The sequence below is a fragment of the Thalassophryne amazonica genome, chromosome 19, assembly GCF_902500255.1.
Source record: "Thalassophryne amazonica chromosome 19, fThaAma1.1, whole genome shotgun sequence".
Lineage (NCBI taxonomy): Eukaryota > Metazoa > Chordata > Actinopteri > Batrachoidiformes > Batrachoididae > Thalassophryne > Thalassophryne amazonica.
The window spans coordinates 30450949-30466046 of record NC_047121.1 but is presented as its reverse complement, the minus strand read 5'-3'; the positions used below and the strand labels follow the sequence as shown (position 1 = coordinate 30466046).

The following is a 15098-nucleotide window of genomic DNA, read 5'->3' as shown; positions in this document are numbered from 1 at the left end:
GGCCTAATTTTCTTTTGTAACAGTTCATGCCAATATTCCCCCTATTCAAGTGAGCCCCACCTACCACCAGAATTGTCTTCCTTCTTTCTTTAATTCTATGTCCAACCGTCTGACAAAATCATCCACTTCACTGGAAACAATTGACAGACAAGAAAATCTCAGCTGGTTAGAGAAAAATACTGGCAAAATTTAAGAGTTCAGGGATTCCACACTGTTACTTCCAGCTAATAACAACTTCTATTAGTAAACATTTTAAAAGATTATTGTGCATTGTTTAATCTAAAAAAAACACAAACTTTACCCTTACCTTGGATGGTAACGTGGACCACGGAAGTACATATTCTCTGCTTCTCGAGAGGAAAAAGCGTGTGGCCTGAGATTGCAGCTGTAAACATGCAGCCATTAGGTGGCGCTGTCTGTAAACAATGTTCTGAATTGACCTCATTAGAAGAAGCGTGCGGCCTGAGAGTACAGCTGTAAACGTGCAGCCTCGGGCTCTGCAGAGACACCCTACTTGTCGAAATACACATTACATTTTAACTGTTCAGAAAAGAATAACGCATGTTGTTGCTAATGATTAATGTTACAGTGATTTGTCCTCCACAAACATGAAGTCATACCTGTTATTCTGGTGACACTGCTGTCAGTCATCTTTATCTTCTCCCGTGATCTGTCATATCCCAAACACAACGTCGGATGTTCCTTCTGTGGGCTTTTCGTCAGTGTAGTGAAAAGAGCACACATAATGTTTTAGGTGGTCTTGTCAGGTTGAGTTTTTTCAGCTACATTCTTCTGGGTTCCTCATCTGATGGTCGGCGGTGGAAACACTGTCTGGCTGCATGTTAAAAACATCACTGTTGTAGCCGCTGATTTAACTTCTTCTGGTTGTTAGTACAAAAGCAAACAGCACAACATGTTCCTGAGTTGCATAAAGGGATTTTTTTTAAATGCAACAGGAGCTGATCATTGTTTAGAAAAGAAAACAAACTTTCAAATAAACCGGTCCAGGAAATGCTGTTTTCGCAGCATTCATCCTTGACCCAAAATACATACGCATACCAAACGGTAAATATCAGCTCTCCCCGAGTTCTGTATGATTGAAGCTGCACGTACACAAAGTCCACTTGGCTGTTGTAATATAGAAATAAAACTGACATCAGCCTAAGCTGCAGTAGTAAGAGTATACCTAATATTTTACAAATCCAGAGACCAATTTCTGGCCGCTCCAAATGGAAACATGGACAAATTATCTTCCTTTGTGGCCTCTTCATCTTGTAGGAATAATGAGGAATTCTATTTGACTGCGCTTTGTTTTTCCATTTGTCAAGGAGGTGGCTTATCCAGATATTGGCCCTGTAATGCTGCTGTCTGAGGCGTCTGTCAAGGACCTGAGCAGCAAGCTGGGGAAGGAGGTCACAGTGGAGCGTTTCCGCCCAAATATCATCATAAGTGACTGCAAAGCATTTGACGAGGTTTGTTTCAATCAACATTTATTTATAGAGCGCTTTACAGCACCAACTGGTGTCCAAAGCACTTGACATTAAAAATGCAAATTCACAAAAATAAAACACATATACAATAAAATTTAAAACGGCACATAAAAACAGAACATGTCACCTCCCCACTAGGTGTTAAAAGCCAGTTTAAATAAATAAGTCTTTAACTTAGATTTAAAGTAGACCTGCATTGAAATAAATATGGTCAGATTTCAGAAAGAAATAGCTGATATGTATTTATAAGACCCTTGTGAATGCAGTAAAGTAAATCTGTAAGCCCAAATTTGTAATTCAGCGGAGAAATCTTCGTTTAAAAATGACAAATTTGCAGCTAAAATTTAGCCCTCTGTGAAAACAGATTGTACAGCTGTATCATTTCCATGATGTCAGGGACAAGACGACGCGCTCCCGCCTTCAGTCCAATCCCGCATTGAAACTGATTTTATCTGTTAGTAATGTTACTTATACACGTCCTGGTTTCAACATCCAAAAGTAAGCTGCAATGAATGTGAGATACAGATCTGTGTGCTCAGATCAGCAACGACATCGACAGCGGGCGCCGTTCTTCATCTCCCGCTCTCTGCCTCCGCTGTGCTTATTAAGTCTGCGGGCTTGTTAGCGGGCTTGTTAACGAGCTCGTTAACCGCCGACGCGGGCCACTCACACCGCCTGTGTCTGCTTTGCGACACCACTCAAACGGGCGTATGAAAAAGTCCCCCAAAATAATTTTCAGGCAAAAATAAAAATAAATGTATACTCACCAAATGTACCGCAAGACAATATGAAGTTTTAAAAAACCGTCGATCCTTCTGTATAAGAAAAAAAGGTAAGCGATGCAAACTGACGTAAATCCACTAATTACAATTGGCGCAATGCATGCTGGGAGAGGGTCTTGTCCGTGACGTCTCGGCAGCGTCCATGATGAGAGGGACAATTTGCGGAGGGCTAAATGTTAGCTGTACATTTGTCATTTTCAAATGAAGATTTCTCCGTTGAATGACAGATCTGGGCTTGCAGATTTACTTTACTACATTCAGAAGGATCTCATGTGTAAATGTAAGTCATTTTTTGTTCAAAAAATCTGACTGCATTTTTTTCAATGCAGGTCTCCTTTAAAAAGTACTAGGTCAGGAATAGTACGTAATTCAAGAGGTAGCTTGTTCCACAGTTTGGGGTCAGCTACCGCAAAAGCATGATCACCCCAGCATTTGTATCTTGACCTCAGAACATCTAAGTAAAGCTGGCCAGACGCCCGTAATGTCCTACTGTAAGTGCGCAAAGTTAAGGAGGTTTTGGGACAGCCACTGCTTTACATCGCGAATACAGTCAAATAGTGATGACAAAGCATCCCTCCCATTAGTCCTCATAGGCAAATACAGTAGTGTTCAGAATAATAGTAGTGCTATGTGACTAAAAAGATTAATCCAGGTTTTGAGTATATTTGTTATTGTTACATGGGAAACAAGGTACCAGTAGATTCTCACAAATCCAACAAGACCAAGCATTCATGATATGCACACTCTTAAGGCTATGAAATTGGGCTATTAGTAAAAAAAAAAAAAAAAAAAAAAAAAAAGTAGAAAAGGGGGTATTCACAATAATAGTAGTGTGGCATTCAGTCAGTGAGTTCGCCAATTTTGTGGAACAAGCAGGTGTGAATCAGGTGTCCCCTATTTAAGGATGAAGCCAGCACCTGAGATATATAGGCCCAACACCATAGTAGGAGAAACATGATCATATCATGATGCTTGCACCACCATGCTTCACTGTCTTCACTGTGAACTGTGGCTTGAATTCAGAGTTTGGGGGTCATCTCACAAACTGTCTGCGGCCCTTGGGCCCAAAAAGAACAATTTTACTCTCATCAGTCCACAAAATATTCCTCCATTTCTCTTTAGGCCAGTTGATGTGTTCTTTGGCAAATTGTAACCTTTTCTGCACGTCTTTTATTTAACAGAGGGACTTTGCAGGGGGTTCTTGCAAATAAATTAGCTTCACACAGGTGTCTTCTAACTGTCACAGCACTTACAGGTAACTCCAGACTGTCTTTGATCATCCTGGAGCTGATCAATGGGTGAGCCTTTGCCATTCTGGTTATTCTTCTGTCCATTTTGATGGTTGTTTCACGTTTTCTTCCATGCATCTGTTTTTTGTTTTGTTTTGTTTGTTTTGTTTTTTTTTGTCCATTTTAAAGCATTGGAGATCATTGTAGATGAACAGCCTATAATTTTTTGCACCTGCGTATAAGTTTTCCCCTCTCCAATTAAATTTTTAATCAAACTACGCTGTTCTTCTGAACAATGTCTTGAACGTCCCATTTTCCTCAGGCTTTCAAAGAGAAAAGCATGTTCAACAGGTGCTGGCTTCATCCTTAAATAGGAGACACCTGATTCACACCTGCTTGTTCCGCAAAATTGACGAACTCACTGACTGAATGCCACACTACTATTATTGTGAACACCCCCTTTTCTACTTTTTTTTTTACTAATAGCCCAATTTCATAGCCTTAAGAGTGTGCATATCATAAAGGCTTGGTCTTGTTGGATTTGTGAGAATCTACTGAATCTACTGGTACCTTGTTTCCCATGTAACAATACGAAATATACTCAAAACCTGGATTAATCTTTTTAGTCACATAGCACTACTATTATTCTGAACACTACTGTAGATTTGCAGATCATCTGCATAACAATAAAAGGACAGGTTGTGCTGGGTTATAATTGACCCCAATAGCAGAATGTACAAAGAAAATAGAATAGGCCCAACAACAGAACCCTGCAGCACTCCACAACACAGAGGAGCAGTTGATGAGGTGAGGTCTTCAATCATAACAGAAAAGCTCCTTTCCACCAAATATGATCTAAAACACTTAAGTGCAGTACGCTGAATGCCAATAACATGTTCTAACCTAGAAACAAGTATTGTGTGATCCACAGTATCAAAGGCTGCTGTGAGGTCTAACAGAACCAGCACAGCAGGATTCCCTGCATCCACCGACAAAGTGATGTCATTATGAACTTTTAAAAGTGCCGACTCAGTGCTGTGTCGCAACCTAAACCCAGATTGGAATTTTTCAACGATGTGATTGTCTTCTAAAAATGACTGTAACTGTATAAACACAGCCTTTTCTAAAACCTTAGACAGGAATGGCAGATGAGACACAGGTCTAAATTTGGATAAAACTGATGAGTCCAGGTGAGGTTTTTTTAAGAAGGGGTCGAACCACAGCATGTTTAAAAGTAGCTGGAACAGACCCTGATCTAAGACAAGCATTGATAAAAGTTAGGAGACCCGCCCCAACAGTATTAAAAACCTCCTTCAGCACCTTAGCTGGAACAACATCCAAAGAACAACTTGTAGGTTTTATATGTTCCACAACTTCAGCAAGCGATGCAAAAGAAATGGGCTCAAACTGCTCGAGCACAGCAGAATGTGTGTAGCAGACAACTCAACATTGCAATTCTGAACAGCGTTCTGTCTGACTGATGAAACCTTGTTAATAAAAAAACTGAATAAACTCCTCACAGGTTGTGGTTGTAGCATCCATCAAAACAGAGGTGCATGGATTTACAACTGAGTTTATAGTCTGAAATAACACACTGGGACGATGACAACTGCTAGAAATAATATGAGACAGATATTGTGCTTTTGCCTCCTTCACAGCCTGCTGGTAGTCAGTTAGACTGTCCCTCAGAAAACCCAGAGACACCTGTAGTTTGTTGTTCAGCTTTTGTCAGCACAGACAAAAAGAGTAACTTGTTTTGAGAATCAATTGTGACCACTTTCCTTGAGGAAAATACGAGTATAAACAAAATTCCAACTTTAAAGCCATTGAAAACGTCAGTTCCTTTCAGACCAGATCAGTCCAACTTTTCATGAGAAAGGTCGGACACAGTGCTTTCTTTTTGACGCGGACAAGGAATAATCAATTCTTAAAAGCTGTTTGCAAATGTGCCTTTATGCATCTCAGACCAGAGGACACCTCAGATTTACCAAAACACCTAAAAGAGTGGTCCAAATCTATTATGAAGATGAATGAGTTTCAATTTATGTTCATGTGTTATTCTGTTAGCTGTGTAGCCTAAAGTAATGTAAACATAGCTTGTAGTACCAGCTAGTGGTAGTGGTGCTGAAAGTTACTACTAGCTCTTAGCCGGTTTAGCATGGCGGCTTCTCCTGTCTCTCCCGCACTTTTCTGCTCTTGGTGTGAAATGTTTAGTTATTCCTCGGCCTCCTTTAGCAGTAATGGTACTTGTAATAAGTGTAGCTTATTCGTAGCTTTGGAGGCCAGGCTGGGCGAATTGGAGACTCTGCTCCGCACCTTGGAAAATCCTACAGCTAGCCAGGCCCCTGTAGTTGGTACGGACCAAGGTAGCTTAGCCGCCATTAGTTCCCCTCCGGCAGATCCCGAGCAGCCGGGAAAGCAGGCCGACTGGGTGACTGTGAGGAGGAAGCGTAGTCCTAAACAGAAGCCCTGTGTACACCGCCAACCCGTTCACATCTCTAACCGTTTTTCCCCACTCGGCGACACACCCGCCGAGGATCAAACTCTGGTTATTGGCGACTCTGTTTTGAGAAATGTGAAGTCAGCAACCATAGTCAGTTGTCTTCCGGGGACCAGAGCAGGCGACACTGAAGGAAATTTGAAACTGCTGGCAAAGGCTAAGCGTAAATTTGGTAAGATTGTAATTCACGTCGGCAGTAATGACACCCGGTTACGCCAATCAGAGGTCACTAAAATTAACACTGAATCGGTGTGTAACTTTGCAAAAACAATGTCGGACTCTGTAGTTTTTCTCTGAGCTCCTCCCCAATCGGACCGGGAGTGACATGTTTAGCCGCATGTTCTCCTTGAATTGCTGGCTGTCCAAAAATGTGGTGGGCTTCATAGATAATTGGCAAAGCTTTTGGGGAAAACCTGGTCTTGTTAGGAGAGGCAGTATCCCTCCCACTTTGGATGCAGCAGCTCTCATTTCTAGAAATCTGACCAATTTTCTTAAATCCTCCAAACCGTGACTATCCAGAGTTGGGACCAGGAAGCAGAGTTGTAGTCTTACACACCTCTCTGCAGCTTCTCTCCCCCTGCCATCCCCTCATTACCCCATCCCCGTAGAGACGGTGCCTGCTCCCAGACCACCAATAACCAGCAAAAATCTATTTAAGCATAAAAATTCAAAAAGAAAAAATAATATAGCACCTTCAACTGCACCACAGACTAAAACAGTTAAATGTGGTCTATTAAACATTAGGTCTCTCTCTTCTAAGTCCCTGTTAGTAAATGATATAATAATTGATCAACATATTGATTTATTCTGCCTTACAGAAACCTGGTTACAGCAGGATGAATATGTTAGTTTAAATGAGTCAACACCCCCGAGTCACACTAACTGCCAGAACGCTTTTAGCACGGGCCGAGGCGGAGGATTAGCAGCAATCTTCCACTCCAGCTTATTAATTAATCAAAAACCCAGACAGAGCTTTAATTAATTTGAAAGCTTGTCTTAGTCTTGTCCATCCAAATTGGAAGTCCCAAAAAACAATTTTATTTGTTGTTATCTATCGTCCACCTGGTCGTTACTGTGAGTTTCTCTCGGACCTTTTGTCTGACTTAGTGCTTAGCTCAGATAAGATAATTATAGTGGGCGATTTTAACATCCACACAAATGCTGAGAATGACAGCCTCAACACTGCTTTTAATCTATTGTTAGACTCAATTGGCTTTGCTCAAAATGTAAATGAGTCCACCCACCACTTTAATCATACCTTAGAGCTTGTTCTGACTTATGGTATGGAAATTGAAGACTTAACAGTATTCCCTGAAAATGCCCTTCTGTCTGATCATTTCTTAATAACATTCACATTTACTCTGATGGACTACCCAGCAGTGGGGAATAAGTTTCATTACAGTAGAAGTCTTTCAGAAAGCACTGTAACTAGGTTTAAGGATATGATTCCTTCTATATGTTCTCCAATGCCATATACCAACACAGGGCAGAGTAGCTACCTAAACTCTGTGAGTGAGATAAATTATCTCATCAATAGTTTTATATCCTCATTGAGGACAACTTTGGATGCTGTAGCTCCTCTGAAAAAGAGAGCCTTAAATCAGAAGTGCCTGACTCCATGGTATAACTCACAAACTCGCAGCTTAAAGCAGATAACCCATACATTGGAGAGGAAATGGCGTCTCACTAATTTAGAAGAGCTTCACTTAGCCTGGAAAAAGAGTCTGTTGCTCTATAAAAAAGCCCTCCGTAAAGCTAGGACATCTTACTACTCATCACTAATTGAAGAAAATAAGAACAACCCCAGGTTTCTTTTCAGCACTGTAGCCAGGCTGACAGAGTCAGGGCTCTATTGAGCTGAGTATTCCTTTAACTTTAACTAGTAATGACTTCATGACTTTCTTTGCTAATAAAATTTTAACTATTAGAGAAAAAATTACTCATAACCATCCCAAAGACATATTGTTCTCTTTGGCTGCTTTCAGTGATGCCGGTATTTAGTTAGACTCTTTCTCTCCGATTGTTCTGAGTTATTTTCGTTAGTTACTTCCTCCAAACCATCAACATGTCTATTAGACCCCATTCCTACCAGGCTGCTCAAGGAAGCCCTACCATTAATTAATGCTTCGATCTTAAATATGATCAATCTGTCTTTATTAGTTGGCTATGTACCACAGGCTCTTAAGGTAGCAGTAATTAAACCATTACTTAAAAAGCCATCACTTGACCCAGCTATCTTAGCTAATTATAGGCCAATCTCCAACCTTCATTTTCTCTCACAAATTCTTGAAAGGGTAGTTGTAAAACAGCTAACTGATCTGCAGAGGAATGGTCTATTTGAAGAGTTTCAATCAGGGTTTAAAATTCATCATAGTACAGAAACAGCATTAGTGAAGGTTACAAATGATCTTCTTATGGCCTCAGATAGTGGACTCATCTCTGTGCTTGTTCTGTTAGACCTCAGTGCTGCTTTTGATACTGTTGACCATAAAATTTTATTACAGAGATTAGAGCATGCCATAGGTATTAAAGGCACTGCACTGCGGTGGTTTGAATCATATTTATCTAATAGATTACAATTTGTTCATGTAAATGGGGAATCTTCTTCACAGACTAAGGTTAATTATGGAGTTCCACAAGGTTCTGTGCTAGGACCAATTTTATTCACTTATACATGCTTCCCTTAGGCAGTATTATTAGACAGCATTGCTTAAATTTTCATTGTTACGCAGATGATACCCAGCTTTATCTATCCATGAAGCCAGAGGACACACACCAATTAGCTAAACTGCAGGATTGTCTTACAGACAAAGACATGGATGACCTCTAATTTCCTGCTTTTAAACTCAGATAAAACTGAAGTTATTGTACTTGGCCCCACAAATCTTAGAAACATGGTGTCTAACCAGATCCTTACTCTGGATGGCATTACCCTGACCTCTAGTAATACTGTGAGAAATCTTGGAGTCATTTTTGATCAGGATATGTCATTCAATGCGCATATTAAACAAATATGTAGGACTGCTTTTTTGCATTTGCGCAATATCTCTAAAATTAGAAAGGTCTTGTCTCAGAGTGATGCTGAAAAACTAATTCATGCATTTATTTCCTCTAGGCTGGACTATTGTAATTCATTATTATCAGGTTGTCCTAAAAGTTCCCTGAAAAGCCTTCAGTTAATTCAAAATGCTGCAGCTAGAGTACTGACAGGGACTAGAAGGGGAGAGCATATCTCACCCATATTGGCCTCTCTTCATTGGCTTCCTGTTGATTCTAGACTTACTTATAAGGTTTTGAATAATCAGGTCCCATCTTATCTTAGGGACCTCATAGCACCATATCACCCCAATAGAGCGCTTCGCTCTGACTGCAGGCTTACTTGTAGTTCCTAGGGTTTGTAAGAGTAGAATGGGAGGCAGAGCCTTCAGCTTTCAGGCTCCTCTCCTCTGGAACCAGCTCCCAATTCGGCTCAGGGAGAGAGACAGCCTCTCTACTTTTAAGATTAGGCTTAAAACTTTCCTTTTTGCTAAAGCTTATAGTTAGGGCTGGATCAGGTGACCCTGAACCATCCCTTAGTTATGCTGATATAGACTTAAACTGCTGGGGGGTTCCCATGATGCACTGTTTCCTTCTGTTTTTGCTCTGTATGCACCACTCTGCATTTAATCATTAGTGATTGATCTCTGCTCCCCTCCACAGCATGTCTTTTTCCTGGTTCTCTCCCTCAGCCCCAATCAGTCCCAGCAGAAGACTGCCCCTCCCTGAGCCTGGTTCTGCTGGAGGTTTCTTCCTGTTAAAAGGGAGTTTTTCCTTCCCACTGTCGCCAAGTGCTTGCTCACAGGGGGTCGTTTTGACCGTTGGGGTTTTTCTGTAATTATTGTATGGCTTTGCCTTACAATATAAAGCGCCTTGGGGCAACTGTTTGTTGTGATTTGGCGCTATATAAATAAAATTGATTTGATTTGATCTTCATCTTTCACCGCTAAAACCATAAAGAGGATATGTCTGTGAGTAGTGTTTACCTTTTTATGTAAAACTGACCTGTTATGGTCTTCTGAAACGGTTGATAGATGTACCTTATAACTTCAAAACGGGACAGATGTTAATGCGTTAGCATGTCTATGGCATTTTCAATGTTAAAGTTAGCATTAAGCTGAGCCATTATCAAGCCTCCGTCCCCAGCACGCAAAGGATTCTGGGATGCTCTAAAACTGTGAATACCTTTTGAGTAGATCCAGAATGGACTTGTATAACTCTGATCCAAATGCAGAAGTGCATAGATTAAAGTGTAAGAGACCCAGGCTGAAATAACTTGAGGTATTTATCATTTAGGTTGAAATGGTGTGAATCTAAATCTGCCTGATTTTAAAAAGCAGTGCACATGAACAGAACCAGAATGTTGATTTAGTGTTATATAACGGCTGAGTAGATCTTTGTCATGTGATTGGTGCTTTGTATGTCAGATGACATGGATTATTCGTCCCATTTGTGTTGCGTTGCATTTACTGTGCAAATTTGATTCCATACATTTTGTACCATTGCACAGTACATTGCACGCCATCCCCACTAGCGATGTCCCCAGATGTCATTTAGCTAAATGTGGCAGTTTGTTTTACTGATGAATGACTATTTGAAGGAGCTAATTGACGGTGTAACAGTATATCTTCCCCCCCTGGATATCTTCCCCTCACCCTGGACCCCCCCCCCCCGACAGGCAACATTCCTACAGCCAGCACTGATTAACCCAAACCTTGATAAGGCCCAATCAGGATAGAGCAACCTTTAAACTCTATATTTCATGGTTGTTTTATGGTCCCAGATGAAGCAGTTTGATTGATGGTGAACAGTTTTGGTATTCTTTCTGTATCTATAGCTGTCTACAATAGTAATATTTCCTGTTGTGAAGTATCTTTAAATCCCCCTTCCAAATATACTCTACAAATATGATTCTCAATGGAAAAGCAGCTCGGCAGGGGAAAGAATTAATAAAGATGTGTTCAAATCGTTTTTATCCACTAAATATTAAAGCAGAGTGGTTTCAAGTAGCATGAAGAATGAGTCAAACTTTAGAGTCCCAACTGGTGTTGAACTAGTGACCCCACAATAACAGACCCTTCTCTACCCTGCAAAAATCAGTTTACTTCCTTATTGTACTGATAGTATGATAATAAGCAAACAATGCATTTATGTTAGTTTTTCAACACCCCGTATGATAGCAATAGTTTGCTGTAATGAACATTTTACTTGTAATTAAAATTTTATCTATTTGTAATTATAAACCTATATTCTGCTAATACTAATGTAATCATAAAATATTAATTTGGTGTATCACATGACATGTTTTACTGTAATCTGAAGTTTGACGTAATTTAGGTGACATTTGACCTCAAGCGAAACCCTGAAGGTCAAGGTCAATCACTTATCCCAGGTAATGGCTTATGGGTGAGGCCTATGACTATGTTCATGGCAAATTTGGAGGCAAAGTTTCAAAAATTGCAACCAGGGAAGTTAAGTTGAATTTAGTGTTTGACCTTCCTGTGAGCAGCTTTAAGTTCTGTTTTCGCTCCAGTGAGAAGTTGGCTCTTTTTCCTCATGTCTGAAAATTTCAGTCATTCAGTGTTGGCACTTTGGACTAATTATACCTCCAAACTCAATAGGAAATGCTTTGTTTTTCAGGATTCTTGGCAGGAGATACAGATTGGCGACGTGAGACTGCAGCGCGTGATGTCGTGTGGCAGGTAACTCTGCCGATGCTTCATATAGATCTTATTCACAGCCAGAAATATTTAAAGAATCTCTTAAATGATTGATGGATCCATCAGTGTTGGTTTTGGAGTCGAGTCTCAGAACACAAAATAATTCAAACTCCTCAGAACCAGAAATGCTTGTCTTTGACATTAAAAGAGCATTTATGGCAGTAGTTTCCAATGCACGTATTTAAGTCACAATAAATATGAGGTCTGTATGAATTTTTCCTCATGTATTGTTTGTGATCATTTAAATTCTAAGTAGCTACCTGCAGTAAAGGTTTGACAAGACTTTCACAATCAGCTACACTGTTATCGTGTAGCAGCTTTGCACCCACACTGGAAAAACAATTATCCATCATAGATCAGTGCTGTTTTTTTTTATCAGTTATTGGTTTTACAATTGACAAAAATCTCTTCCTGGATTTTTAGGGTTGGTAGCATCTGTTTTATGAATTAGAAATATTCTACAACTCCAAGTCAGAAAAAGTTGAGACTGTATAGCAATATATGTCTGTGCATCTGCCCTCCTTCATTTTTCCATACTGCCCCAACCTTTTCTGATTTGAAATTGTTGTCAATTTACAGTTTAAATAATCTGTAGTAACCTGTCCTTTTCTTGTTTTTAAATTGCCAGATGCATTTTTACCACCGTTGACCCTGAAACAGGGGTCATTGACAGGAAAGAGCCCCTGCAAACACTTAAGAGGTACAGAGTCGAAACTTATTTTGTTGAAGCAGGAATATGCAAAAAAAAATAATAATAATAATAACCTGATATCATGAAACTAACAATGACTATCCATCTAGCTATCCAGAAATATATGCTCAAGATCCAAATTTGGTGGATAAAAATACATGTTTGGACAGGGGATTGTCAACTAGAGTGGACTAATTGGAAGCTGGTTTGGGGCTTAAGTTTAAGGGGGACTGTGGGATGTTAATGGCGGTGTGTGCGCTCCGTCTGTGTTAAACCTGTTCTGATTCACAGCTATCGCCTGTGTGATCCATCTGAAAAGCACATCTACAAATCGTCTCCGCTGTTTGGACAGCTGCTGACCGTGAAGAAGACGGGGATTCTGCAGGTCGGTGACGTAGTGTACAAGATCTGCCGCTGACGGATGGTGTGAGAGACTGTGACAAACATTCAGTAACTTCAGAGGAAGGCGTCACTTGTTGGGTAATTTAATGTGGCAGTCTTCATGCAATGTAGCGCTATAAATGCAATTTGAAGAATGTTTCAGAATACTAAAATTGTACAAAGTACAAATGGGGACAAAACTGTCAAATCAACTGACATAGATTTATAGAGAAGTTATTTGAAATACAGATAATAGTATTTTTTGTAATATCAAGTATTTGTACTTTTTTGTTATTGCACATCATTGCCTGTTGTCCTTTTTTCCTAAGACTAATGGTCCATTAATTAAGTCAAATAAAAACATTTCCTAACTGCACTTGCGAGTCTGTGCTTATTAAATACCAGCAGGTTTACATGGAACTTAGTGAAAGGTTGGACACAGTTTGCAGATGTACTGAACAGCAGTACATTTTGAGGTGGTGGTGGACACTGAAGCTACAGAGACAAAATTGTTCTTTTTAAATTGTAGATATTTTTTAAGGCAGAAAGAGGCTGGAAAAAGATTTTGTGAATTTTGACAGAAAACGTCTATGTTGAAAATTACTTGCCACTCTATAAAAAAACAAACAAAAAACAAACCTGTAACATGGGGCAACATCATGTATGCCAATTTCAATCAGATAAGTTGGGCAACTTGAAAATGCACTAAAATGCATCCTGCTGCCATGTAAAATAACAGCAAAGATGTTTGTTACTCAAAAGGTGCCACGTTCTGAAACTTTAAAGACTGAGCACTCAGCCAAAACAGCCACAGGTAATGACAGAGTTAACAGACTTCAGTATCTACAGTGTCACTTCAGAGGAGACATTCTTTTGTCCACAGATGTGTTGAACCAGAAAACCAGACACCCAAGAGGCTGAACTGTGTAGCTCCACCTTGTCATCTAAACTGGTTACATTTTACCACAAATGCATAATTATGTAAGCCTGTAATTCCCGAGGATCCTGTGGTTCAACCTCAACATGCACGACAAGCATATACACAACACATGGTCGACTTAAATTAACCCTGAGTGCAGCCCTTTGTATTTAAGGCCCTACCACCCTTGTGCACAGTGCAGCTCCAGCATCTTAGTACATTGAATATGGTTTCAGTTTTAGTGGGTGAGGGGCCACAAAATGTGGGAGGTCCTGGTCATTCCAACAAACGGTAGCTTTAGTGCCACCAGGACCCTGTGATGAGCAAAAAAGGCTTTGCAAGCATCTTAGGGTGATTCTTAGACTACAGGCACTTATTATGTCCTTTGATCATATTGTATGAAAAACAGAAAAAGGGAAATTTCACACTTTTATAGTTATCTTTACAATGAAAGTGTTTTAAGAAATTTGTTCTAGTAGTCTATGATGACTTTTTCACCTTTTTTCAGCATCATTATATGCAAATATTGCCGTTTTGTGCTTGTCCCACACCCAGACTTTTGATCTTCAATGATAAAAATGAATGGTAAAAAAAACGTTTTTCTAATGTTTTAAAATATCTCTGAATAAAATATCAGTAAAATAATCAAAACATAATTGGGGTATTCAATGTCATACAGCAGTTGTGATTTTTTTTTTTTTTAACAAAATATAGTTGTCCCACACTATTGCCGTAATTTCCACCACAACACTGTAATGTCCCTTTAAACAGTTTGTATGAAAGATTGTTTGGGTAGTTTCTATGAAGTTTTGTACATTCTGCCATTGGGGTCAATTATAACCCAGCACAATTTGTCCTTTCATTGTTATGCAGATGATCTGCAAATCTATCTGCCTGTGAGGACTAATGGGAGTGATGCTTTGTCATCATTATTTAATTGTATTCGTGATGTAAAGCAGTGGCTGTCCCGAAACTTCCTTTACCTGAATGATGGTAAAACTGAGATCATGGTGTTTGAGCGCACTGGCATACCAAATGTGGTAACACCAAATTTTGGTGCTTTGGCTAACTATGTAAAACCAGCTGTCAAGAATTTGGGAGTGATATTTGACAGCTGTTTGAGGTTCGATCAACAGACAAATTCTGTTGTCAAAGCTAGTTTTTTCCAACTTCGCCTCTTGGCTAAAATAAAGCACTTTCTCAGTAGACGTGATCTTGAGACGGCCATTCATGCTTTCATCAGCTCCAGACTTGATTATTGTAATGCACTTTATGCGGGCATTAATCAGTCGTCTCTTGTGCATCTCCAATTGGTGCAGAATGCTGCTGCTTGTCTTTTGACAAACACTT

General features: G+C 39.8%; 1 protein-coding gene across 2 annotated transcripts in view; it reads left to right on the top strand.

The window, feature by feature from the left end:
• Positions 1 to 12881, top strand: part of marc1 (mitochondrial amidoxime reducing component 1) — a 31787-nt gene extending 18906 nt beyond the window's left edge. The window contains exons 4-7 of one of the 2 annotated variants that reach the window (XM_034159637.1): positions 1332 to 1472; positions 11678 to 11739; positions 12386 to 12457; positions 12740 to 12881. In XM_034159637.1, coding sequence (XP_034015528.1) covers positions 1332 to 1472; positions 11678 to 11739; positions 12386 to 12457; positions 12740 to 12866 — 402 coding nt within the window. In that variant the 3' untranslated portion in view covers positions 12867 to 12881. Of the gene's footprint in view, positions 1 to 1328; positions 1473 to 11677; positions 11740 to 12385; positions 12458 to 12739 lie in introns of both variants that reach the window. The other variant, XM_034159636.1, reaches the window with a different exon arrangement.
• The last annotated feature ends 2217 nt before the right edge of the window (positions 12882 to 15098 follow it).